The sequence below is a fragment of the Silurus meridionalis genome, chromosome 11, assembly GCF_014805685.1.
Source record: "Silurus meridionalis isolate SWU-2019-XX chromosome 11, ASM1480568v1, whole genome shotgun sequence".
NCBI lineage: Eukaryota > Metazoa > Chordata > Actinopteri > Siluriformes > Siluridae > Silurus > Silurus meridionalis.
The window spans coordinates 6,306,525-6,333,698 of record NC_060894.1 but is presented as its reverse complement, the minus strand read 5'-3'; the positions used below and the strand labels follow the sequence as shown (position 1 = coordinate 6,333,698).

Here is a 27,174-nt window from a genome sequence, read left to right as displayed (position 1 = left end):
ATGCCGAATAAAGGCAATTACACCATAGGATCAGATCCAGTCTACTCATTCACACATAATTAGTGCTGTTCGTTTTGTCCAATAGACTGAGACTAATTTCATGTCTCCAGCATTCCAGCTGTCCAATAAACTCTTCATCCAGCTGTTGTCCCTAATGGATTTCTGGCTGCAGGGTGTGCTGCTGAGCCAAACAGAAACTCTTCGGTGGTTGTTAATCAGTTCATTTTGAGGATTCAAATGTTTTTATCAGTGAGATAGACGTGACACTGCTGCAAAAAATTATAATAATAAATAAATAAAATCAAAGAGAATGTTTTATCATGTAAATAAGAAAACTTCTGTTTGTGATACTGTAGGTTTAAGATATGAAGAACATTAGGAATTAAGTGCTAACTGTAGGAGGAAGATGTGGATGATTAGTAATGCTCTAGCGACATCTTGTGGTCTTAAAGAAAAACACAGTCTGCTATTACTTGTTAAGTTTAGAGTTTTCAAGTATACAGAGTTTTATGTTCTTAAAAATAATTAAAGTCAGGAACTGATGTAGGTCAGGTGAGGAGGTCTGGGGTGCAGTCAGTGTTAACATTTATTGTCCATATATCGTATCATATATTTAGAGGGTCCCTACAGACGGAGAGCTCGAAAAGTGCCAATAATATTAAAAAGTAAATACAGTAAATTATTATAAATATAAAATAGATCAATATAAATATAGTTTATAATTAAACCAGATACTTCAAGATGCGATTTTAATTAAAGAAAGAAAAAAACTACAAAGGTACTACCGAACTAACAATCCCTTTACGGCATGTTGGAAAAGCAAGCGTCCTGTTTTTTTTACGACAGTTCAAGGCGAAAGTTGGCTCGAATGGCTGCGCTGGTGAGAATTGCATCGTGTGCACGCCGGACCGCTGTCTTTACACGTGTGACTGCTGGTTTCACCCTCAGCACTAAGCTCCATCCATCAGATTTACCTCTTCACTCATTTATTCATCGACAAACACCCGGACGTTCATTCTCTAACCTCCTGCTGAAAAACCCAGCGAAAATGTCAGCTACATTATTCACATCATCATCAGCTGAATCTATGAGCCAGAGGATGGTGTGGGTGGATTTGGAGGTAAATCATCACTTTTAGCATCAATAATTCAGATTTTAAACCCCTCAGAAATGTTAAATACTGTATGTAGCTTTGTTTCTATCTGGGGTCATTTATAAACTTGGCTAATAAAGTCATAATGTTATAATATATAGTGTAATATAACAATATCAGGACGTGGGCGCTCAGTGTTTAATCCCAGCAACATCAATATACCACTGTTGGGCCCTTAAACAAGGCCCTTAACCCTCAACAGCTCAGGTTTATAAACAAGATCATTGTAATTGGCTGTTGATAAATACCTCTGCCAAATCCCAGAAATGTAAATTTGAATGATTTGTCCTTTTTAGAAAGCATCTTTTCCACATTCACAGTCAGTAGTGTGAGCATTCAGTACTTGTTTGTACATTTTAATGTTTGTTTGATATCTAATATAACACTATGTTGTGTTGTCTTCTCTGATGCATATTTATGTGATTGCTTAATCATTCTAGGCCTTTTCCTTTATCATTTACTAGACAGCGGTGGTTCAGTGCTTAAAGTGCTGGTGCTTGAACCAACAACCTTCTGATCAGTAACCCTGACTTTAAGCACTGAACCACCGCTGTCTTGTAAAACAGTGACAGAAGCCTAGGAATGCCATGAAATGCCAGGTAGGAAAAGCTTTTGGCCTGGAATGATTAGGCATTCACATTAATATGCATCAGAAGATTCACATTTATATGCCCAGTTGCCTCTGTTGGGCCCTTGAGCAAGGCACTTAATCATCTGCTCCAAGGGCTCCGTACCATTACCGATCCTGCGCTCTAACCCCAACTTCCTGACCAGATGGGACATGCAAAAATGATATCTCTCTTTACTTGAATTCCAATCTTAAAAGAAAATAGAGCACATCAACAGGTTTGTGGGGAAACTGAATTAATAAGAATACGCTCAGTCCAGATTTAGTGCAAGACTGGCATGAGTAATCATTTTTGAATTACTGTTGTTTTTTAACCAAGCAAACAAATTCAAAATCTAGATCATAGTATAACAAGCTGCAGGCAACACCACAGAGTTAGAATAGCAAAATATCAATTAATAAATTAAAATGACTTAATATATACTATAGGTCGACCGATTAATCGTTTTTCCCAATTAATTAATTGATTATTGGCAAAAATCCATACTGATATTTTTCCCGAGTTGCTTTATACAGTACGAGAGCGACCTCTAGAGGCGAATCACTGACGCCACGTGCTGTTTATTTAAAGTGTCTTTATTACTCATTCTGGTTGTAACTGTTTTTGGAGCGTTGCTTTTTGTTTTTTATTTTCCTCAATATTTATTAATATACTTTTAGTGAATAAATAAATTGAGTACTATTTTACATAAAGTGTTATGTTTATTTTGTCCAGTATCCATTTTAAAAACAGTTAATTTAATTAATTGTAATCGTTTGATTAATCAGGTATCAGCAAGCACCCAGTTCTGGTTATCGACCAAACCTAACTATTAGTATAATTAAAATCCACTATCGGGCGACTTCTATATACAATGCTTAACTACAGCGATCAGGTATAACATTATGACCACCTGCCTAGTATTGTGTTGGTCCCCTTTTTGCTGGTAAAACAGTTCTGACCCCTTCTGACAGCATTATTTTTTTCAGCAGTTTGAGCTGCAGGAGCTCGTCTGTTGGCTCGGACCACACGGGTCAGCCTTCACTCCATAAATGCATCGATGAGCCTTGGCCGCCCGTGTCCCTGTCGCTGGTTTACCACTGCACTTTTGATAGATAAAGACCACTGCAGACTGAGAACATCCCACAAGAGCTGCAGTTTTGGAGATGCTCTGACCCAGTCGTCTAGACATCACAATTTTTGCCCTCATCAAACTCACTTAAACACTTTGAGGACAAAATGTTCACTTCACCTGTTAGTGGTCATAACGTTATGCCTAATCAGTGTACCTCCATATACCTCTAATATTTACCTCCTAAACCAAAGGCTGCCAATGATTTTAGATGCAAGTGCATTTCCCACTCCGATGAAAGTAGATGCAGATTAAAACTTCATAAAATGTGTAACTAATGAACAGTGACCTCTGCATGTGTGAGACATTTCAGGCCCAATGCAGAGTCCTGGAGTCTTTCTAATGATTCGTGTAAAATTGACACCTGTGTCCGTTCGTCTTGTTTCAGATGACAGGACTGAATATAGAGAAGGACGAGATTATCGAAATGGCGTGCATCATCACCGACTCAGATCTCAACATCATTGCTGAGGTAAAAACAAAGACCCAGGGCACAAAGCAGCCAGGCAGTAGTACTGTAGTGATGTTTTAATATACACCAGGAGATCAGGAGAAAACCAGGAGCTGTCCTGATCAGCTCAGTCGAAAGTTTGTTTTTTTTGCATTGGGATCGATTCTTTAGGCAGGTAGAATAATGTGTTCTGTGTTTATGATTTTAGGGTCCAAATCTGATCATCAACCAGCCTGACGAGCTGCTTGACAGCATGTCTGATTGGTGCAAGGAGCATCATGGGCAGGTATGGGACTATTCATGAGCATCAGGACATGACTGGATGGGGAATTGTTTTGTGTATATAGTAGGAGTGTAATGGTACATGTATTCAAAATCTTTAGTTACAGGGCTTTCGTGTACTAAATGCAATCCTTTCTACATGCGGAACATAGTTACAATCCAAATTTCCGCAGGAAGAGGCGGATCTCAGGTCGCCTTGCACTTTCAGCATTTTTTTATTATTATTTTTCAACTTACACATACACAACAATGCCAGGGGTATAATAAAAAAAAAAAAGAAACTAGAGTTAGTGTAGTGTCACTGTGCCTTTTCGCTCCGCACCGGAAATACGATTTGTATTGCGTATGTATGAAAATGCTAAAGAATCAATAGCGCTAGCGTTAGCCGCTAACCAGAAAGTGGCTAATCCTAGCACTATGAATTCCTTTATTGGATTTAGATTTTTTTATTCGTCACAAACATCATTATATGCAGGATACAATTTGAAGTGAAATGAAAAGTCTTCAAGAAGAAAATCTTGATAAAGAACCGAAATTGTACCGAACCGTGACTTTTGTGTGCCGTTAAACCCCTAATATATATTGTGTGTGTGTGTGTGTGTGTGTGTGTGTGTGTGTGTGTGTGTTCAGTCAGGGTTGACACAGGCGGTGCGGGACAGCAAGATCTCACTTCAGCAGGCCGAGTACGAGTTCTTGTCCTTCATCAGACAACACACACCTCCGGGCCAGTGTCCTCTCGCAGGTAAAACACACACACACACACACTCACACGGTCTTTGTGTTAATAACCACACAAAACCATTTGAGGTGGGCTGTTTTTGACATTCAGGGTTTTTTTTTTTTTTTTTTTTTTTTTTAGTGTTTCTAACGTGTGTGTGTGTGTGTGTGTGTGTGTGTGTGTGTGTGTGTGTGTGTGTGTTTTCTCCCAGGAAACTCCGTACATGCTGATAAGAAGTTTCTGGACAAGTTCATGCCCCAGTTCATGCGTCATCTCCATTATCGCATCATCGACGTGAGCACAGTCAAGGAGCTTTGCAGGTGTGTGTGTGGGTGTGAGTATAAAGTGACCAGTTCTGCTTTTCCACATGAACATTAGAGAGCAATAGTTTCCACACATGTTTATGCATAAGCTTTGCATCCGTGAGTGAATAGTAATGTTTTTTAGTGACAAACACACGCACTCTCTCACTCACTCACTCACACACACACACACACACGGTTGCTCTAAACGCTGTCTGTCCTGGAGGCCTGCGTTTGTTTGTAATATCCAGTGTATCTGTAAAAAATTCACCTTGTTCTCTCCTCAGACGCTGGTTTCCGGACGATTCTAAAAGAGCGCCTCAGAAGAAAGCTCAACACAGGTCAGTGTTTAAATTGTCAGCATTATTCTCTACATGCATTTATTCCTGTTATATAAATCAGCCAGTCATATATGATTTAGAGCTTCTCTGCTACACCCCTTAAAGGGCCATACGTCCTTCAGTGAGACTGACAAGCCCATGCCTTTAAACCTCCTTCTATAGTACACAGAGAATGGCTGCAACTTCTTGACCTGGACTGACAGGCACAGTTATGGCCACACTTTATTAATTAGTTCGGAGGCACAAAGGCCACGCCTCCTTCATAGGTGACTAAGACAAAGACCATGTCTCCTCTATTAGCAATGAGCCCCGAAATCCACACCTTCTGTATAACTATTGAAGCACAAAGAGCACACCATCTTCATATAGATTTAATTAAAGAACAATTGACCTTTTATAGTGATAGATACGCAGTCTTCATAATGACTGAGACTCAAAGGACACACCTCCTTCATGGTGGCTGCAGCACAAAGGTCACGCCTCTCTTGTATTGACTCACACAAAGGCCTCACCTCCTTCATATGAACTGTATACTAACTGTATACACACTTTCTGTATATTAAGTGAATCACAGAGAGCACGCCTCCTTCGTAGTGATTTAATTACAAATGACATGCCTCCTTAAGGACTAAGCTGAAGGCCACACCTCCCTTTGATTGACTTGCATGACTGCCACACCTCCTTCATATTGACAGACACACTGGCCACACCTCCTTCATATTGACTGAGACACACTGGCCACACCTCCTTCATATTGACTGAGACACACTGGCCACACCCCTTCATATTGACTGAGACACACTGGCCACACCCCTTCATATTGACTGAGACACACTGGCCACACCCCTTCATATTGACTGAGACACACTGGCCACACCCCTTCATATTGACTGAGTTACAAAGGCCATGCCTCCTTTATTAGAAATGAGACACGAAGTCCACACCTTCTGTATAATGACTGAAGCATAAAGGGCACGCCTCCTTCATAGTGATTTAATTACAAAGGTCACGCCTTCTTAAGAACTATGGCCATGTCTCCTTTATACTGACTACAATAGAAAAGCCGTGCCTGTTTTATTAAAACCGAGACACAGGCCATGTCTCCTTTATAGTGACGCATTCAAGCTTTGCTAGTGCACTACAAATGTTGGTTTGAGACACTTCCTGAGTGTGTGGTTTGTAACTGCTACCCATGCGGTCTTTCCAGAGCGCTGGACGACATTCAAGAGAGCATCAAAGAGCTCAAATATTACAGAGCAAACATCTTCAAAACCGAGGGAGAGGAGAAGAAGAGGAAGATTGTTGAAAACGGGGAGAGCAAAAACACGGCCTAGAAACACACTTACGCTCTTAAATTTGCACAGAACGTGTCCCTGAGCGCGTGTGCGGGAGAGACAAAATTTCCATGTTCCTTATTTTATCACCGGGTTCCACGTGTTCTTTTACTTCTCATCTTGTTGCTATTGCAGCTCGCATGATTCATTCTAAAAATGTTATGAATGTTTTCATCTTTCTATTATGTTGCCGTTTACTGAACCACAAATACAAAATGTGAACACTGATCCTTCTCGCTTCATTGTTTTCTTGCAGTTTTTTCCTGTTTAAATGAATTCCTGTGTTTTCAGTGTTCATATTGTGAGATCGTTGATAATTCTCAGAGCTGTACACCAGGTGGCAGTATCGCAACAAAAAACTAATCACGATCTGGAAATCGACACACTAAAGAAAATCTTTGCTATAAAAGTTGTTCAAGCAACATAATAAAGTAAAGCTGATACTTTAAGAAATGGTAGATTTTTATAATCATCTTACCTTCTGAAAATGCATATTCATTTTTATATACAAATGACTAATAATCTTTTTTTGTTTTATCACTCTGAAAATTTGCTACACAGATATTAAGGGTGCCAATACATTGTGCAGAGCAGCACATAGGGAACAGTGTTTAATGATACACCTGCAATGTGACCTGTATGGCTGTAGTTTTTCACAGCTCACAATATATCACAATATTTATGTTCACCCAAAGAAAAATTATTGTGCTTTAAATTTTGTGCTTTTTAGTTTTTCTTTCCATCAAATCAGATCTAAGATCCTGACCATATCCATGCTCTCTCGGAAAAGTGCACTTTTCTTGTTCAGAGCTGATCAGAATTCTGCTTAATGCCTGATTGAGAAACTGTTGTGATAAATGGATCCACTGTAAATCAAAACCAAACTAAACAAATAGCCACTCGGATCCCAAGTGAGCAAAATCTCATCCATCACGGCTTAATTTAACTGCATCTCTGAAAAATCGCTGGCATTTACTAGAATTGTTGAGCAGAGACATGAAGTGACAATTAAATAAACGGGATCTGTCAGACAGCAGTCTGTTAATGTGTGTTGGGCAAGACTGGTACCACCTTCTCTCAGAATGAGAGGTAAGTATACTTCAAGGCTCTTCTCTGTTCTGGCACCAAGGTGGTGGAATGAACTTCCCCTAGATGTCCATACAGCCGAGTCCCTGGTTATCTCTAAGCGACGGGTGAAGACCTACCTCTTCCTGAAACGTTATAGTCTGATTTATATTAAGTTTGTTATCTAGCGTATGAGTGTAGATTTATTCATTGCTACAGACTCAAAGCACTTTTGTACGTCACTCTGGACATGGGTGTCTGCAAAATACCGTAAATGTAAAGTGTGTTTGTGGAGATTTGTGCTCATTCATCCAAAATGGCTTTAGTAAAGTCAGATGCTGATGCAGGGTGAGGAGGCCTGGGGTGCAGTCGGCATTCCAGTTCATCGGATTAGGGCTGAGGTCAGAGATCTATAGCAGCAGATCTTCGACTCCAACCCATTAAAGCAAGTGTGCTTCTTGGGAAGAACCATAAATGGATGGAAAGGCTAGATATGTGCTAAGCTGAAATAAAACAAGTGAATTATTTCTTCTTGGATTTTTATTCTATACATTAATGAAATTTTAAGTCGTGGGAACCTTGAGGAAAGAAAAGGCAGACAAGAACCATTTAAAGACATCTCACAACTCATGCTAAGCAAAACTGTAACTGTGGGCAACACAGTGTTGGCTAACAAAGAAGTGCCACAAGTGCTAGCAAGAAAGATTTCACAATGCTTAAAAAGAATCTGAGCTTCGTTTTTCAATTTTATTTATGTAAAACTATAAAACTTATGTAAAACTGTTTGTGTGTGTAAATGGGGTTGTTTGGGTAAATTAGTAATATTAGCCTCCAGTGCAATGCTGCAGGCATTAGGTTCGCTAATCAATAAAAAACATGACAAAATTATATAATTGCTGATTGTAAAATTGCTAAGGGCTCTGACTAGAATATGGGGATGGATTTGGGTGTTTGTTTATTGTTCTATTAATGTCATGCTAGCATCAATCGCTAATTTCATGGCAGAATTAAGGTAGGAAAGATGGGACATTACAACAGTAGAAGGCTCACAGTGTTTCAGCTGTGGCAGAAATCAGTATTTATATGAGATTCTTTATTTGAATAATTCGTACTCCACTATTTTCTTCAGTGATACATTTTGAAAAACTGTGTGTGTCAATATGGCATGTTAGGTATATGATCGGGTCGTGTCTGGATTCGAAATGGCAGTTGATAAATTTTTCAAAAATGTTGATTTGATGTTGATATCAAAGCGCTGGTCCCATTGCTTTTGACACTTTTTGAGATGTTTATTATTGGTTCGAGGTCCAACACCATCTCACGCCTGTTCGTGATATAGTCTTAAATTTTTATAAATTGATTCGTGTTCGTGGACACGTAATTCCCTCTTTTTTTGTGTCACTCTGCACGACTGCCTTCGTCTGGCTCCGGCTCCATAGCAACGGATCATGGGTAATGCTGATAGAAATGCCAACGGTCATCATTTTTTCCCATTTTTAACAGGGAATAAGGCAGAAAATTTGCATTAGGGTTATAATGTAATTAATGTGACTAATTAACATAGTCTCCTTAATTTACCGGAAGAATATATTTTCTGTATTTTAACTAGAAGGAATTACAGACGATGGTTGATTATAGCGAGTAGCTCCGATTATATAAAACCAATGTTGAGTAATAGTGGTTAAAAATTTAAAAATCAATAACACACAAGAAAGAAAGAAAAAAAAAAACACTACAGCGTCTGTGGTATCCACTGACAAAGAAAACTTCGGTGGAAGCATAAAAAATACTTCCTATTGAAATACATTACATACAAAGTCGTCCTCAGTGACGTGTAAAAAGCGGGAAATTCGATCAGTAAATGCCGTGAGACTGGGCTGTGAGGTCTGATGGTGGGATTTTACAGTCTGTGACTCCCATTCAGAGAGCTTCCTTAGCAGCAAACACTGTTCATTGCCTTAGAGTCCCATATGGCTTGATACCCAGCAAGAAAGAATATTACATTTTTGTCTCTGTAGGGTGTCCACTTAAATAGGATGCTGGCAATTATGAGCATATGGGATGGAGTTGATGTATCATGTGACCATTTATATGCCTACTGGAACCAGTAGATTAGATTTGAGTGGCTTAGCTTTGAATCCAGTCTATTAATAATACAGTATCCCGGAAAAAATGTGTATGTTTAGCATTCACTGCTTTTTCCATGATGTTAGAAAGACACCTGTTGCCACTGATCTGAATTCCTTTCATATCCCATAAGGCCTCTGGTTTATAGGGGGAGGTATTTCTGGCACGGATAAATCACCGCCGATGGTTAAACCTGTACCTCAACGTTCGTTCTGACGCACAGATCTGATAAAACTCATTACGCATTTCTTTACAGTCCAGTGTCAGGATGTGTTAAAGCCAACCAGATTTTATCAGCCGTGATGTCTACAGAGGGCAAAGCGACACACGTCAATCACCTGCTTGAGGTCATTCATGACTCTTGGGAATCATTTCGGTGATTCATTCTATGCTCTTTGGACTTCCTTTATCAGAACTGATTCAGTGAGGTTCTCATTTTTAAAAGATATTAACACTTAGTGTATTAAGTGATCTCGTAAATCTATTAAATAAACATTGAAAGCAGAGATGCCCTAACCCTAACCCATTATGGCCTGTGGTGACCTTTGATTTGGCCTGCCATGCCATACATGAGAAGTAAGAGAATAAAATAGGAAACAATGCCATTCAGACAAAGATTAATTTCTAATTTAGCATCTAACATAACATTTCTTTGTTATGAAAGCAAAAACGTTGGCAGCTCCTCCCTCTGTGAGCAGACTTTCAATCTAATGAACCTGATCAAGTGTAAACTGGGAAGCAAAATAACTGACTCTTACCTGCAAAATATTCTGGATTTGTCAGTAAGTCAGCTGCAGCCCAAAATGGAAAGAAGGTTTGAAAGATACGGAGCAGCTACATCTCTCTTATTAGAGGTATGATCTTACAAGCATATGGCTGCATTGCTTATACTGTAGCTTGAATTGGCATTGACGTCTATTGCACTATAAATGGGATTGTTTCTATGTTTACACAGTTTTATAAATTACACAGTACACAATAATGTTTATTTATTAATTCGTTGACAAATTTATAAATATTCTTAAATTATTAATAATGGGGAACCTTGGCAACTTAAATTTTTATATAATAAATATCATTTTTGCATATATTTTTACAATATTGCATATTGTTTTGAATGATGATTGATCAATAATTTCTTTGAGTAAATGAAAATGAAATGTGCTGAATTTTTTTTATTTTGCATTGATCACCTCTCAAAGTTGTGCAACATCATATTAGGTGAAGAATTGCCTCATCATTTTTGCCCGTGTCATTTTTCATTTGTTGTAGTATTATTTAAAATATTCTGTTGAATCAAAAAGTCTGATTAAAGATTTAATAAACAATTATGGATGCCAATTTTTATCTGTTTCAGGTTATTTCTGAAAAGAATAATGGGTGGTTCTTTTATAATGAAGTACCAATTAATTTGTCATCTGTATGCCTGTATACTGTGTAGATGATGTTTTTGTGTGTTGCATGTGGCTTATATCTTCTCTTTTTAGTTTTCAGTTGGTCCAAATTAAATTTAATTGTTACTCCCTCGACCTGCTCATTCATACAGTTACCAATTAATCAGCCAACCACATGGCAGCAGGTCAACACATCATACATGCATTACACAGACATATGCTTATATGCTCATGGTTAGGTGGTGCTAATTGAAGTATTGACTGATGTCCTTGAATTTTCACATAACAGTCCTTAGAATTTATACAGAATGGTGCAAGAAACTAAAAACATCCAGTGGAGATTCCTTGTTAATTAAAGGGATCAGTGGAGAACATCTAGACTGTTTTGAGCTGTCAGGAAGGCTATGACGTTTCAAATAATCACTCTTTACAGACACGAACTGCAGAAGAACCTGATCTGACAAGATCACTGAAAGTGGACAAGTTCTATGATGTAACGTGATAATTATCTTCTCTTTTCAACTTTCTCTCTTTATCATCACGCGTTCCCTTGGGACGTGTAGGAGGCACATCCCTCCTTCGCTTTCTCCACCCTCCTTCAGAACATCAGAAGAAATTACATGGCATTGATTTTGCGCCTCTCTTACAGAGCTCTTACCGAGTGAGGTTTGGGTTGAGTAATGGGCGGCGGCGCTCAGGGGCCTGAGTACCACCACGGCAGGAGCTGGCGAATAAAAAAAAGTGCTGATGGCTGTTTTTTTCTCATTTTATGGGATTGTCTCATCCTGTAAGCAACGTAATGGATTGGATATTGACGTGCGCGCTCGGCCAGCGAGGGCGACGGAATTGAAATGGCGCACCTTCGACTTGCGTTCGCATCCTGAGAGCTGTGTTGTCGGGCCTCAGCCGAGGAGATGAGGCATGAAAGGAAGCACTGTCACGTTGCTGCATTTGTCATACGGGGACCTGAGGTGACAGGAATCAACGGAAAAGTCTTTTCATTGAGGCTTTTCCAGAATGCAGTGTCAGGGTGTGTAGCAGTGGTCAGAGCACAGGCGGACACGGTTAAGACAGGAAAGTCCAATGGGTAAAGATCTAAAGTGTGAGCACAAGCACAAAAACGTAAAGTACGTCTATAAGAGAGTGCGTTCTTATCAAAGTAAACGTCTAAAATGTCATAGCACTATAACAAGTTCTTCAAATCCAATCCACATAAATCATATGTTCATGGAGCTGGCTTTGTGCACAGGGACATTTTCATGCTGGAACAGGTTTTGGTCTCCTAGTTCAAGTAAAAGAATTTAATGCTACTGTAGCTAAAAACATCCTATAAAGTTGTGTACTTCCAAATTTGTAACAGTTTGGGGAAGAATCATGTACTGTATGGCCTCAAATAGTAATTTCTGATTAGACAATACTCATGTTTTGGATTCCAAGCCTCCTACATGGGTATGAGTTCTCAAACAACCCATTTCTGATCTGCAAATATGGTATTTCATTTTAGAGCTGCATGTAATAAAGGAACAGTCACCTTAAATGGGGTTAGAATGTCCTTGGAACTCATTTCTGATCAATATTGTTCATAGTTTTCAAAATGGCTTAGCATTTTGCATGGAACCCTATCTGAATCTTTGTTTTAGAGTTTTCAGGACCCTTAAAGGTTAGGTGGCTCTAACTAGAATCATCTCTGATAAGAATTACTCTTTTTATTTATTTTTCATTTCCTTATTTTCAATAACTTAATGTTCTAATTACAACGATTTCTGATTGGAAAGCATTGAGTTTCAGGGTTCTGGTACTTGTAAATGAGCCAGAAGTCTACCTGGATTCAGCTTTTATAGAAGGCATCTTTATTTCACGTGTCCAAAATGTCCAATTTTTATTGTGGCAAATAAACACTTTTTAGTCTCCTTGTGGGGTCATAGTTCCTGGTTTCTGATAGAGGAACTCTTTATTTCAGGGGTCATGGTCTCCTAAATGGCTTAATGTTGTAATTGAATCCAAATTCTGAAAGGGAAAACATTTTTGTTTGAAGGTTCTTCATATCAGAAGTCCACCTGGAGAACTGTTTATTTCAGGATTTGTAGTATCCTAAATATTTCTACAGGGAAATTGTATCTATTTCTGAAAGCACATTGTTTTTATGGTTCTTCTCTTTGTTAAATTATTACAATACTACTTGGAATTCATTCTATCCAGAAAACTGCAGTGTTTTATTTCTTTTTTTTTAAGAGAATGGCACAGCAGTGACAGGAGCAGTCTTGAGTGAAGATGCTGAAGCTGTAAATAATGAAGGATTGTCACTCGTGTTGTCACTGTGCGTTTTTTTTTTCCGTGATGGAACGTGAAGAGACAGAGTGGGCCGTGCCGTTGTCAGCGCAGGTGGAAGGAACGGGCAACTTTCTAAAGCATGCATCCGGCTTTGACACCTCGTGCCGTCTAAGCAAGAATCAGCTCTCAAAGAACAGGAGCTCAGCTTTCCACCTTCATTTTGGCTTCTGTTATCTTCACACAGACAAAACAGCAGGAGAGATGAACCCCTCTGAGCCAACAAGTAGGGAATAAAACACGCTATCATGCTTTGATAGAACATAAAATAAAATACTTACAGAAGTAAACAACCATTTTAATCTCATTATCTTCTTATGCAAGCCGATTGGCTTTTATTGTCATTTCAAGCACATACAGTACAGTATGGTGAAATAAAATACCATTCCCCCAGGACCGAGGTGCAGGTGAGTGCAAATAAATGTCCATAATAATTTATAAAGATAAACAGACAGACAGACAGACAGACAGACAGACAGACAGACAGACAGACAGACAGACAGATAGATAGATAGATAGATAGATAGATAGATAGAGTGTAGATCATTTGATATTGATGATTTTAGGCCAGATTTCCTCGTCTCCTCCTGCATGTTTATGTGCTGTTGATATCTCCTCATGATCGGTGCCGTAAGTCGCCCCCGTATACGCAGCTTTCACTTCGCCTGCAACTTTGGGTTTTGCCCCTGAATGAATGAAAGGTGAGATATTTATAGAAGCTGGTGCGTCTGTGGCACCGGTGGAATCGAGGCTGATGGGGAGCTGCTCTGCCTCCATGGGTTGAACAGCAGCCTAGAGCTACAGCAAACTCTTCTCAGTCCACTTCTGCTTAATACTCTGCAGAAATTAGGAATTTTGGGTATTAATGAATGGCTAGCGTTTTAATGAAATCAGATACATATAAAATCAGATCCTACAAAACTCTTCCACTCGCCCTCTCTCTCTCTCTCTCTCTCTCTCTCTCTCTCTCTCTCTCCTCTGTCCAGCTGTGAGTGGTCAGCATGTGCTGCATTGACTCAGACCACCTTTATAAAGTGTGTGTGTGCATGTGTGCATGTGTGCGTGTGTTTGTGTGTGTGTGTGTGTGACAGAATCAGGTTGGTTTTGCTGACCATCTGTTTTACAGTGTGTCCTTTGGGTACAGATGCAAGCCTGCCAACGACTGCAGTATGTGTGTGTGTGTGTGTGTGTGTGTGTGTGTGTGTGTGTGTGTGTGTGTGTGTGTGTCTACTGTATCACTTTATTTCCCAAACAGAACCCTAATTACTCCATAAATACAACTGAGTCACAAAATTTGGGCATTATTTATTTATAAATATAAATGATATTGATCATTGCAGTAACGAGAGCATGTGATCACATGATTTCCACACTCAGAAAAAGATAAATCATAGCTCTAAACAATTCTTTTCTTCCTCATGTTGTGGTTTTTGGAGCAAGGTCACCCTTTCCTTTCATTCCCTTTCCCCTCTCTTCCTCCCCTAGGATGCTGCCTCCAACACAGACTCGTGGAGTGTTTTGAGGAGATAGATAAGGTGCCTAGACAAAACCACAGTGGTTTGAAGCTCATAAAACAGAAAGAACAAACAAACAAACAAATAATGGAAGTAATTAAGTAAAGATTAATGCATTAATTGTGCCTCACCTGACAATTTATGTAATATTAAAAACAGTAAAAGATTACACAGTGAAAATCACAATAAAATAACTTACAAATTAAAATCATGCAAAAATGAGTATGTACTATATATATATATAGAGAGAGAGAGAGAGAGAGAGAGAGAGAGAGAGAGAGAGAGACGATATATTAACTATATTAATTATTTCGAGAAAGAAAGAAAGAAAGAAAGAAAGAAAGAAAGAAAGAAAGAAAGAAAGAAAGAAAGAAAAATATAATCTAATGCAATCTCAAGGAGATAAGAAGTAAAAAGTATTTTAATTGAAAGGTTTAATTAAAAAAATATATAAAACCAAAATAATATACAGCACAGAAAGAAAGGGGTTTAGGTGAATTTCAGTAATCATTTCAATAATGAGTGTCTGCTCTCTCAGGGACGAGATGCACACGATACTAAATCCAGTCGTTATTTGTCATTTCTGAGCTCGCTTATTGATAGCAATTGACAAACATGAAAGCTTTCAGGTTTGTTTTAATTGCTTGAATGTGTAAAGGTCAAAAATAACCAATTCCAAGGTAAATCAAATGCAGTGCCAATTCTACTGCTGTACTAACAACTGGCAGCATGAAGATTGTGGGTAAAAACTGTGCAGTAAAAGACATATAGAAACAATAACTCTTTACTATGACACTTTATCTGCCAGAATAAAGATCTATCCATGTGGCAGATCTGAGTGTGTGTGTGTGTTTGTGTGTTATTTAATCAAAACATTGTCCTCTGTTATCCTGAAAATGCCATGTCAAATATGCCGGTACAAGATACTCTTACAGAAGCACAATTTGCAAATCTAATGATCTCAGCAGCCCTACGGACGAGAGCAGCATAATGAATTTTAATGACCGGCTTTAGGTTCTAACGCGCTAAAAGACTGATGCACCTGCATCTCTGATCTCCATGTCGTCAGAGGAACCGTACGGCGTTCACTTCATTCCTAAAAGGCCCCGATCGTACACGAGGAGAGAAGGGAAAGGTTTAAGTGGCTCATTCCTCATCCCGTTTAACATTTACACAATGTGAAGCACTTTATTACAACCCAGTGCCTCAAGGTTAATTAGTGCAAAGCTTCTTCTGACTGGAAATAATCCACACTGTTTACTTTATCTGTTCCAGTCAGCATGCTAATCCTGTTGTTTCTGTAGTTCAGGAGAATAGCTTCATTTAACATGCACTTCATTTTCTTTGATTATTACAAACGTTATAAAATTTATTTTTGTATCATCAAAGTCAATAACTAGCTCATGTGTTGCTCTGTTTATTGTACGCCAAGTTTGTGAGTAAAAAAGTTTGTCAAAAAGTTTTTTGCATCTTCTTAGTGTAATGCTAGGGTTTAGTCCAACCACTTTGTTATAATGCTAGCAATGTCTAGTTTCTGCTTTACAAACACAAATATTTGACTGATTTCTACTTCTGCTTTAACGCTAAATTGGGGATTAGTCTCTTTACTATAATGCTAGTTCGGTGATTAGCCTCTTTAATATATCGCTAGTTGTTTTTTTGTTTTTTTTTAAATTTTAGAATACTTTATTGATTGGTAATTAGCTTCTTCAGTTTAATGCTCATTTGTATATTAGTTTCTTTTACACCAACGCTGGATTGTGGATTAGCGTTTTGAATTTGTTGCTAGTTTGTGTAATAGTTTCTTTAATATAATGATGGTTTGTGTATTAGCCTACTTACTACAAAGCTAGTTTGGGGATTAGAAGCAAATTGGCGGCACGGTGGGGATTTTATATATATATATATATATTAGGGAACGGTAGCTGTGTTCGTACTGAATTTTTTCAGTACAGGGCTTTCGCTTTCATGCAATCCAATAGTGAATTCAATGCTTTTTACTTACAGAACATAGTTAAAATATGAGTTTTCTCAGAAATGTATTACGTGGCTGACCGCAAGTTTGTTTAGTCTCAGCTTTGCACTTTGAGTGCAATTATTATTATTATTATTATTATTATTATTATTATTATATTGTATATTCTTTCTTGTTTGTAAATTGTACTTTAATTCAATTGGAATTAATAAGAATATAAGACGTTTTATAGCAGTCTAAATATTTAGGTTTACTGTATAGTTAAATATAATATTGCATGCATTTGGAAGGAGGGACAGTGATTGAAGAAGAAAAAGAAAACTGCTCAGTACTTTAAAGCTCGGTAATCATGCACTAATTACCCTTTAGCACAAATCATCTTAAATCAATTCTTTTGTCTGGGACATAATCCCTTCCACATGCTTTAAATGCTTGGAGAACTACTCCTGCTGCAACCTTGATTACACTGTTTATAAACGCTAGATCCATCAACGCGTATAAACCAATCAAATACAGCTTTGATCCAGGTTGTTTCAGGAACGTCTCTGTTTACAAAACGTCCCAGAATCTGGTCTCTTTGTCAGGTTTATCATGTAAACCAGCTTCTAGTGTCATTAGTGTATACACTGTGCATGTACATTAGATTACGGGCCACGAAAGACATACAGATGGGACATTAATCTCTTTGGGGGTGTGGTCTTACAGGAAGAAAATCACTAATGGGTGGTGGGACAAGTGTTATTGCTTTTTCACCAATAAAATGATCTAAAATTATAGAAAAGTTTGTTATCATAAAATTGTTGGTGCTGGGATCATATCATTTGTTACCTAAATGTTCACTTAAACACGAGCAACTTGTGATTAAATAAATACAGTAATGGACAGATAAAAGTAAATAGGAGCTTAAGGATTATTTTATGATACAGAATAACAACTGTTTTTAATACAGGAGATAGTGTGGATGAAATCACTAATACATCTTTTATAAGTTTTTGTGTAAATGGTTGTGTTAAAGCAAAAACAGTTTGTATTCAAATCATAAGCTGGGGTTCACTAAGAGCCTTGAAACATGTCTTAATGAAAAAGGCTGCTTATTTAAGAGGTAAAAATTAGTTATTTAAAAGAAAAAAAGGGAAATAAAGGGTCAAATTAAGAACATAATAGGTTATGTTTGGGCAACACAAAACAAGCATGAGAAGATCTAAACCCTACCATGGGAAAAGCAAAAAAAAACAACAACAAAAAAGATTTCTTTTAAACAGTGTTGTAGAAAATCTTGTTTGCAGAAAATCTGAATATCTTTTTTAGAAGTTTTGATGATTGAGAGTGTAATAGTGAATTCCTACATACAAGCACATTATGTATGAAATAGCAGCCAGTCCTGCATAAAGCCTAATAAAGCACCAAGTCCTGATTGATTAAAAGTTGAAGTGCTAAAAGACAATGCGTTTCATATGACTGGTGTGTGTGTGTGTGTGTGTGTGTGTGTGTGTGTGTGTGTGTGTAAGTTTGTAAATTTTTATATATTTTTAGGTTGTTCTGTGATGTTTTTATCGATTTGTAAAGGCAGATTTCCACTATGTGTACAATAAAACTAACTAACTTTATAAAAAAAAATCCATTTATTTATAGTTCAAATTCATCACTTATGTTAGAGCAGCGGTAAACAATATTTCAACATCTTTCTCTCTTTCGAAGTTATAAAACAGAAATTTCATCTGATTTAGCAAAACAGCTAAAACTTTACCTCCTGTTACTAAACACTTTTTTAAACGTTATTTATACAATTTCAATGTAAAATATCAATCTTTTGGTTTAAAAGTATATTTTGGTGTGAAGGTCTCTCTTCATGAGGTTTATTACTGAATCGCTCACATGATGGATGATTCTAAAACTCAGATCTTCAGCGTAGAAGCCAATCTTTACTTGCCGCCTCTGTCTGCTTGTGGTTTTTCATATTGATTGATTGATTTATGTATTATCATTTACATCCCATTATTTAACCAATAACCGGCATATTCCTTTATCTATCATGATCCTTTTTCCCCTTCTTGCCTGTTCTGTGTCTCCTGTCGGGCCTATCCAAGCTCATGCCATTCTAAAGGAAATGACTGATTGATCTTTAACGTCTCAGCGGCTAAAGCTGTTCAAGCTTTCCAACACACTTCAACTGATTGGCTCCAGGAGTTGGTTCTGATTTAATGCGGTCCCGTTCCAACATTTCTTTTATTTTTATTTTTTGCAATCTTGTTAATCGAAAGGCAGCTACAGAAAAGAAAACTGCAGCTTGTGTTTAAACGGGTCCTCCGATTGATGCGTTTGGAATGTAATCCTGTAGTGCGACTTAACAGAGTTTGTGTGTCTCTGAGACAGGCATTGTCGCCTTTATGCTCCCAGCCCACGACACTGAAGCATGGCCATGTTAGGAGCATCACTCATCCAAGCTTCATGTGCACACTCATTCCTCTTCCACTCATTCCTCTGTCAAACAAATTATCTGCCACAGCATGTCTTTCTGACAGCCGAGCCTGGAACGTGGCCTTTTGTAGACATAAAAAGCAGACAATGACTCTGCTTTTGGAGCAAGATTTCTCCCGTCAGCCCTTTTAGTCCTACAGTGATTCATTCGTTTTAATGAGTCAGGAACCTATCTGAGGCTTTGTCATCCCCGAGTGCTCTTTCAGGACCTCTGTGCTTCCTTTTCTAAAACTGCTTCCTGATTGGCCTCTCAGAACGCATTAGGAGAAAATTTCTCGAAACTAAAGTACTCCCAGAGGCGGAGAGATGTGTCTTTTAACGCTTTTTTTTTAACAAAAAGGAAGGCCAGAGACATTATGGAGCTGAACGATATATATTTAGAATGTGAATGTTTTTTATCCCAATATGAACGAGACATACTTGGACGATTTATCGGTGAATCTTCACTCCAGCGCGATTATTAATTGAGCCGACTGATTGATGAACACTTGCCGGGGTCCCACTCTGTAGCTTCAAGCCGAGCAGCAGTAGATTTATGATGGCGTGGTCCTCATATCTTTCATTCCTCACACAGACCGCTGTAAACAAGGATGCTGGCTGTGTGTGGGTTTGAGTGGGGATGAAGTGGGCTTTGGTATAAGCCCCTCATTCCTCCACAATCTTACCAACAGTTACACTGGTCTAAGGCCTGTCTATGGTCTAAATCAATCCTACACCGTGCGTCTATTTGCAACTAATTCCCAAGTTTAGCTCCTCATTTATCCGCATAACCTTTGCATGCGGTTTAATCTTTAGCATCTTGAATGATATGAGATCAATATGGCATAAAAAAAGCATCCGTTAAAACGTCTGCGCTGAAGTTATGCAGCCATTTGGGTTCCTCGCGAACGTCTCTTTCTGCTGTCTGACCCAAATTGGGATGCTAAACTTAAATGCCTGTTTTCCGAGGCCACGCTGAATTAATCACATCGTGCCGGATAGAACGTTGTCCTGTGTAGCTGTTGCTCAAAATAGGCAACTAATTAGAGTGCAAAAAAAAGAGAAATTGCACTTAAAGCACTTCCTTATATCTAGAAAAAGTGTGAACCCTGGAGCAAAGATTCATGCCACACACATCACAATAGATAATTCACTATTATATGATCGCAGCTGTCACTTTTTTAACCACAACCTAGTTTCTTTCTTTTTCTTTTCCACTGTTTCTGCTACTTGTCATATCCAGTTTATTCTAATTATATGCCTCGTGCTTCCGCCATGTATTTTTTCTTTAGACCTTCATGAATAATTGGTGGTAGTAGTGCGGGTGTGTGTGTGTGTGTGTGTGTGTGTGTGTGTGGGGTTATCTTTTGAAGATTCTTGTGTGGCGAACATGAAATGAATCACATTGGGCAAAAAAAAATATAGAAAATTATAATGTAGTTTTGCTATCATTAGTGTGGTGTTACTTCACATAACGTATGAATGTTTCGCTCATTGATAACTGAAAGTAGTGAAATCAGTTTCCTAGTTATAGATATTTGGCTAAGTTTTTTTTCTGTTTTGAGGAAACAAAGCAAATATGCATTCATTCACTCATTCATTTATTAAACTCCTGTAAAAACTTTAAAGATCCTGCCTGGGTGAGTTTCATGAAGACATGGTTGTGTACATGGGTTAGAGTGGAAGATCTTGAGTGGCCTGCTGTAAAGCTCTGAACTTAACCCTACTGAACACCTCTGGGATTAATTGAATCCGACTGCTCTGCTCTGAAGGTCTCCTCACCCTGCATCAGTACCTGGCTTTACTAACACCTTTGTAGCTGAATGAGCACAAATCTTAACAAGCTCACTACAAGATTTAGAGGAACTTTCCAGAAGAGTGGAGACTTATTTTAGGTGTGTAAATAAGTACGTGTGTGTGCGTGTGTGTGTGTGTGTGTGTGTGTGTGTGTGTGTGTGTGTGTGTGTGTGTGTGTGTGTGTGTACATTGTGACTGGCAAAGGACTGCTGTCCATCCATGGCTTGAATACTTGGGTCTCACAACCAATTCTGGTTTATCCAAGAGTGGGGTTTTAATGCACAGGTTTGCTGTCAGAGAAGAAACACAATTGCACAATTCTGTGTGTCATTGTTGTGCACAAAGTGTAACGAGAGTAGGCACAGCAGTTTGTTTTGTTCGTAGTATTCTCTTTTCCGATAAGGAATAGCTGTAAATGAAGTGCTGGACTCTTTTAGCCATGCAGCTAGACAAGAGATGTGCTTTTCCAACCATCAGTCCAAACACACACCCTCCAAATACATTAGCTGACCTGATGGCATTAGGTGACCTAATTACAGACCTCCAGTCCTATAAAAGTCTGGTTTTATATTTCAAGAAAGCATTCAATCTCCTGTTGTGACCACAACCATTTCCAGCACTAAACTTAAAACAGGAAGTAACATGACAAGTTGGATCAGTCACATTACTCCTTTCGGTTACGCTCAGCCCCAGAACACTGTTTTCAAGTGGACATGGGATTGGTTTTCTGGATGGCTACCAGCTCCTAGGCTTAACAACCGTTTTCAGACTTCACCAAATGAAATAAACTTTGGGTCAAATAGCAGCAGGTCTGGAACTGGTGTGAACTAAAAGTTAAAATGTAGGACGTTCTGGGTTCATGCTAACAGTGTGAAAATCTTTATCACTGTTTAACTTTGTTTGCAAAGTTGCACTGTCTTCGTTACTTATCACGGTTCCTCCATTCCCAGGGTTCTGTTGTTTTAGTTTCTGTTTTGGACCTGAATCTGACCTCTCGTCTTGTTATTTCTCTGCTGCCCACTGGGTTCACCTGCTTTCTATTAGCATCTGATAATCTGGTTATACTCTGCTGACTCTCTGTTCCATGTGTGTGCTTGTGTCTTTAAGCTAAAGTCTTAGTTTTATTATCTAAGCTTAGATTTCTGTCCCCCTTTCTCATGGTATCTTAACAGTAATTAACCCTACCTGCAGGTGTGTTTGCTCCAACAATATATTCTTGGGATGTTAGTAAGAACGCCTATGCTATGCAAGTGTGACACCATCATTATCGTTTTAAAATAATAGAAAACAGTTTAAATGTGTAGTAGATGTTCAATGAGCGGGGGATGTACAGACTTTTAAGCATTTTGTAGACGTCTAAAACTATAGCACACGTGTAAACGGTTCTTGAAAAAGCATAACTGATTTTAATGGTTTTGGCTGACCTTTCCTCATGATGTCCAGCTTTTCTTGAAACGTCCATCTTGAAAATGTCATTAAAAAACAGCTATAATGTCAACACAAATTTATATGTGCCTGTATATTTTGCTACAGATGCTCTGATTAGTGTGCTCTCTGACCATCCAATCAACGGACGTAAAAATGCTGACGTTATCGCACGCCTGCTAGATGGCCCCGGTGTAGACGGCTCGAAATCTGATTGGGTAAAGAAATATTTCATTGTAATGTATTTTAAGCTACAGGTGCCTGCACTGTTGATTCTGAAGGACTCAAGGCAGAACACATGATGGCTGAAATATGATAGAAACTCGAACATAAGCAGACACTACTGTAGGCAGCGGAACCATGAGAAAAGCTAGGAAATTAAGACTATTGAAAATAATTGTATACGTATTAATGGAAAAATATTTTTTTTTAAAGTCAGTTATTTTGTTTCCACCACTGATAAAAGAGCCAAATATCATCTACAACTGTGACGCGTCTTTCATAAACGATTCATTTATTTGGAACGAGTCTCTAATGTGACTCAGGAGAACGATTAGTCTCAAAGAGAGATTTGTTCATTTTCTAATGGAAGCGCATGAGCAAAGCGTCGCAAAATCTCTGTAGGTTATGTACAGGAAACAGAATTAAATAGATTTCCTCTTGACTCTTTTGGTTCGAGTCACTTTTGTCACGTGACTCCCATATACGCTATGAAGGTGATTAAGGGGGTTAAAGGAACGGAATGAACTAAATGACTCAAAAAACTGATTCGTTCTTTTTGATTAAGCAGTTTCAAAGAACCAAGTCTTTGAAATGATCCAATCTTCCTATCATTGTTCTACTTTTTTTAAAGTGCAGTAACACAATATATCAAATATAAGCAAGACAGCAAGACACTCCAAATCCATGATGGACATTTTGTTGTCTTTGAACTGCCTGATTTAAAATAGTCCCCTGTAATGTTATTATTATGATGACTTCTTAGCATCTGCTGATGTCCCATGTTACTGTTTGTACATTTTGGGTTTAATATATTTTGTACCTGCTGGAAATGTTTGTTCACCACCAGTTGTTTTTGGGGTTTTTTTTTCTGCACTTTCATGAAGATAGTCCTATTCTGAGGACATTTATGTTCCTCTTCACCAAAGTACACTGTTTATGCTTTTTCTCCTGTGCTAAGCTGTTTCAGTAGCAATGTTTATTCTTGCAATCCTACACCTCCCGGGACTGGGCTCGTGTTTTGGTCTGTCTGTCGCTTACTTAAGCATTCCTACCACGCTCTTGGTGCATATAAACATTAGCAGGAAAAAGGCTGGACATCAGTGCATAAATTTATAAGACATTTTATTGAGAGAAATCCAAAAACCACAACCATTAACTATAACAAGGGTCGGCACATGGGCAGATCATTTGTAAATATGGCGCAAAGAATGTGCGGTCAAAACCAAGATACATAAATGGTTCAAAACCAGGAAGAAGATGAACACAAGTGTTCATTGCATTGAGAACTGCAGTGTGACCGGAAAGGAAAACAACAAATTTTCATTACTGTACTTAAGTAAATTTTTCTGGTATCAGTACTTTACTTCAATATTTATTATTCTGACAACTTTTACTTTTACTGTAATCCTCAGAGAATCTTTGCCATAAGTTGCCATGTTGAACATCCAGTGGTCAGTATGAGATAATTATACTCAAAGCACCATTTTAATTGCTCTAATACAAGATACACACATTTGTATGGTCCTGTCAAGCAGACAAAAAAATGTAAACGATAAATAGAACATGTGGCTTCCCATTGTTACACTACATACAGCTGTTATCACTTAGGGTTACTCACTTTTTTGGCAGTTATTTTAACAATAATGGCTGTATGTTGAGTTATTTTTGGAGGACGTCAAATCTAAACTGCTACACAAGCTGCAAAAAATCTAAAATATATCCTAGTTTTATTTCTATAGTATTGTCCCTTTTAAAGATATACTAAAATAGTTGCTAAAATGTGAAGAGTATACTCTTGATATCATAACGATCAGCATTGTTAACATGGTCTGCGATACCTATGTGTATCCTGTCTCCACTAGGGGGTGCAACAGCTGCGAAACATCTCTGGCTCTCACTTCAACATCTTCCCTGACTCCAGTTTCAGAATTTGCAAGAGGACAATAAGGCTGTAGCTGTGTTTTCTTGTGAAAGCAGCTGTAAATAGAAAATATAGCTAAAGTACTGTACAGCGCCTCCAGGATGTATGTTGTGGTATTGCACAATGTGAACAAGCAGGCATCTTTGCGAAAAAAAAAGTATAATCTAATAATCTGACTTTCAGCCATCAGTGTTATGCACTGACTGTTTAGAAATGATCTATAAATATTGTATTGATATTGTACGCTAATAGATATTAATACGTAGATTACCGATGCAATCTGATGCAAAATCTTGATGCATCGGCAATGATACAAAACATTAAGGATACATATGAAGCGATGCGATACAATTCACTCCTATTACAATGCAGTGCGATCCGATTTTGACTTGATTCAACACAATGCGATTCAACGCAATAATGCAATTTAATATGGTGAAGATAGTTTGCTTTTAGGGGTTTTTTTTTGGTTCAGACAGACAGCAAATCATACATTTATTCAAATGCTTCCTGACTTCTAAACAGACATTTGTAGTGCAAAGAAAAAGAAAAAAGCCAGAACCGGACGTTCAATTCCTGTTCTGTCTACAGGAAGACGCAGCTCTACCTCTGCCAGGTTAATCTGTATTTTATGTGACGCCTCGGTCTTTGTAGTGTTGTGATACATCATATTTACGTAGCATCAGTGGTGCTGAGAAGAAACCAGCCTACATATAAAATATTGCTCACAAATGATTGGTTACTTTTTAAATATTAAAAGTATAGCGCATCTACAAAAAATTATATAGAAAAAAATCCTGTTTTCCCAAAGCAAATATGTTAAAAACGATGCATCACATCTGACCATCCTTAATGGAGATGTAGTATCAAATAAATAATAATAATAATAATAATAATAATAATAAAACATTATGATATATATATATATATATATATATATATATATATATATATATATATATATATATATATATATATATATATATATATATATATATATATATATATATATATATATATATATATATATATATCAATATATATCATAATTTGTTTGTGTGTGTGTACAACATATATACAGATATTTATGTGTGTGTGTGTGTGTGTGTGTGTGTGTGTGTGTGTGTGTGTGTGTGTGTGTCTGAGTGCACTTTCAGACTGTAGAGGTCCCCACATCTCATCACACACTCGCACACCTTCAAGCGTGTGTGTGTGTGTGTATGTGTGTGTGTGCGCGCGCGAGAGAGAGAGCTTTCACGGGAGCGCCTACAAGGCAGGACGGAGCGGAGCTGAGCGGCGCTGAGCGGCGCATCCGCCTCGGAGAGCGAGAGGAAAGAGAGCAAAGAGCCGCGGCGGAACTTTCAGGCTTTTCCACGTCGTTTCGGGTCCTTTTTCTTTCCCCTGTTGCAGAGAGGATGCTCAGAAGACGCAGCGTCCTTTCCCGAAATCCTCTTGCACAATCTGAACTCTGATAACGGTGCTGTTTTTTTTTATTATTCATTTTTCTTTAATGAACCGGACTCGTCCTGAGCGCGCGATCACACCAGGTTTTCTCCGGGACTTTCGCGATGTTCGCTCCCGCTCCTGGGCTCGTGCTGCTGCCGCTTCTGCGTAAGTTAAAGCTTTTGTGCACGAGTCGCTCACAATTTTTATTAATTCATTCATCTGTTTGTTTGTTAATTTGTTTGTTTATTATTAGCATGGCACTTTCATGCAAATACTTTACTTGATTATGCATTTGGTTGGTTTGTGCGTTTGACACTTTCTGCTACTTGTTTATAATGTAATTATTTAATTGATTTGTTGAATTGATTTATTTATGAATATTTGCATTAATTTATGAATACACACAATATTTTTGAATTGGTTTATTTATTGTTTATTTATCTCTACTTACTTGCAAAGTGTGTATCTAGATATAAAACCCGTTATGACATGTTTTTAAGCACTTTGCTTATTTCTTACATATTTCTTTTTCTTTTTCTTTTTTAATATTTTTTACTTATAGCTTTCACATAGTTACATTTACTTTATCACATTCATCCCAATGATAATATACAACATTCTACAACATAAGGACTTGTAATTATTTATTATAATATATAATACCACCAACTCTGATTTACTTTTGATTGCGTTTAAGAAAAAATAAAAAGTTGAAGATGGAAGGCTTGTGTGGTTCTGTGGTCCAGAGCGCCGGCTGGACTTGCCGACATTGCAAGACTTTATCGTATCACGACCTGACTTGAGCATGGCTTCATGCCTTTGGGGATTTCAGCAGGAGGCACGACTGTCTATCAGGGTAGATCTTAAGAACTGCCTCAGCCCTTTTTACAGATGGTCTCGCAGTCTGGAATAACAGAGCCGAATACACACACTTTGAATTCTGCAGCAGAGGTTCTGCGGAAATCCAGCAAATGTAGTCGAGTTGATCTGTGATTGAGCAACATGCCCCATCACAACCCACTCCCTCACACTACTCCTTACCACCCACACTGCCCCATCACAACCACTCCCTCACTACTCCTTACCACCCACACTGCCCCATCACAACCCACTCCCTCACACTACTCCTTACCACCCACACTGCCCCATCACAACCCACTCTCACACTACTCCTTACCACCC

At 38.1% G+C, this 27,174-nt stretch overlaps 2 protein-coding genes across 2 annotated transcripts in view; both read left to right on the top strand.

Annotated features, from left to right (window-relative positions):
* The first annotated feature begins 804 nt into the window (after nucleotides 1-804).
* Nucleotides 805-6,549, top strand: smfn (small fragment nuclease). Its single transcript, XM_046860411.1, has 7 exons — nucleotides 805-1,120; nucleotides 3,282-3,365; nucleotides 3,553-3,630; nucleotides 4,257-4,368; nucleotides 4,556-4,664; nucleotides 4,934-4,987; nucleotides 6,195-6,549. Exons 1-7 carry the CDS (start codon nucleotides 809-811, stop codon nucleotides 6,319-6,321), a joined length of 876 nt encoding a protein of 291 aa, XP_046716367.1. The 5' UTR covers nucleotides 805-808; the 3' UTR covers nucleotides 6,322-6,549.
* A 19,240-nt stretch (nucleotides 6,550-25,789) lies between these two features.
* The window catches only part of LOC124393927 (CXADR-like membrane protein), a 57,440-nt gene continuing 56,055 nt past the window's right edge, over nucleotides 25,790-27,174 (top strand). Inside the window, exon 1 of the mRNA XM_046861989.1 lies at nucleotides 25,790-26,157. Coding sequence (XP_046717945.1) covers nucleotides 26,115-26,157 — 43 coding nt within the window. The 5' untranslated portion in view covers nucleotides 25,790-26,114. The remainder of the gene's footprint in view (nucleotides 26,158-27,174) is intronic.

Coding starts and splice junctions, on each gene's coding strand:
- smfn (XM_046860411.1), top strand. CDS start 809: ATGTTGGAAAAGCAAGCGTCCTGTTTTTTTTACGACAGTTCAAGGCGA. Junction 1,121..3,281: donor TGGTGTGGGTGGATTTGGAG/GTAAATCATCAC, acceptor GTCTTGTTTCAG/ATGACAGGACTGAATATAGA. Junction 3,631..4,256: donor GCAAGGAGCATCATGGGCAG/GTATGGGACTAT, acceptor GTGTGTGTTCAG/TCAGGGTTGACACAGGCGGT.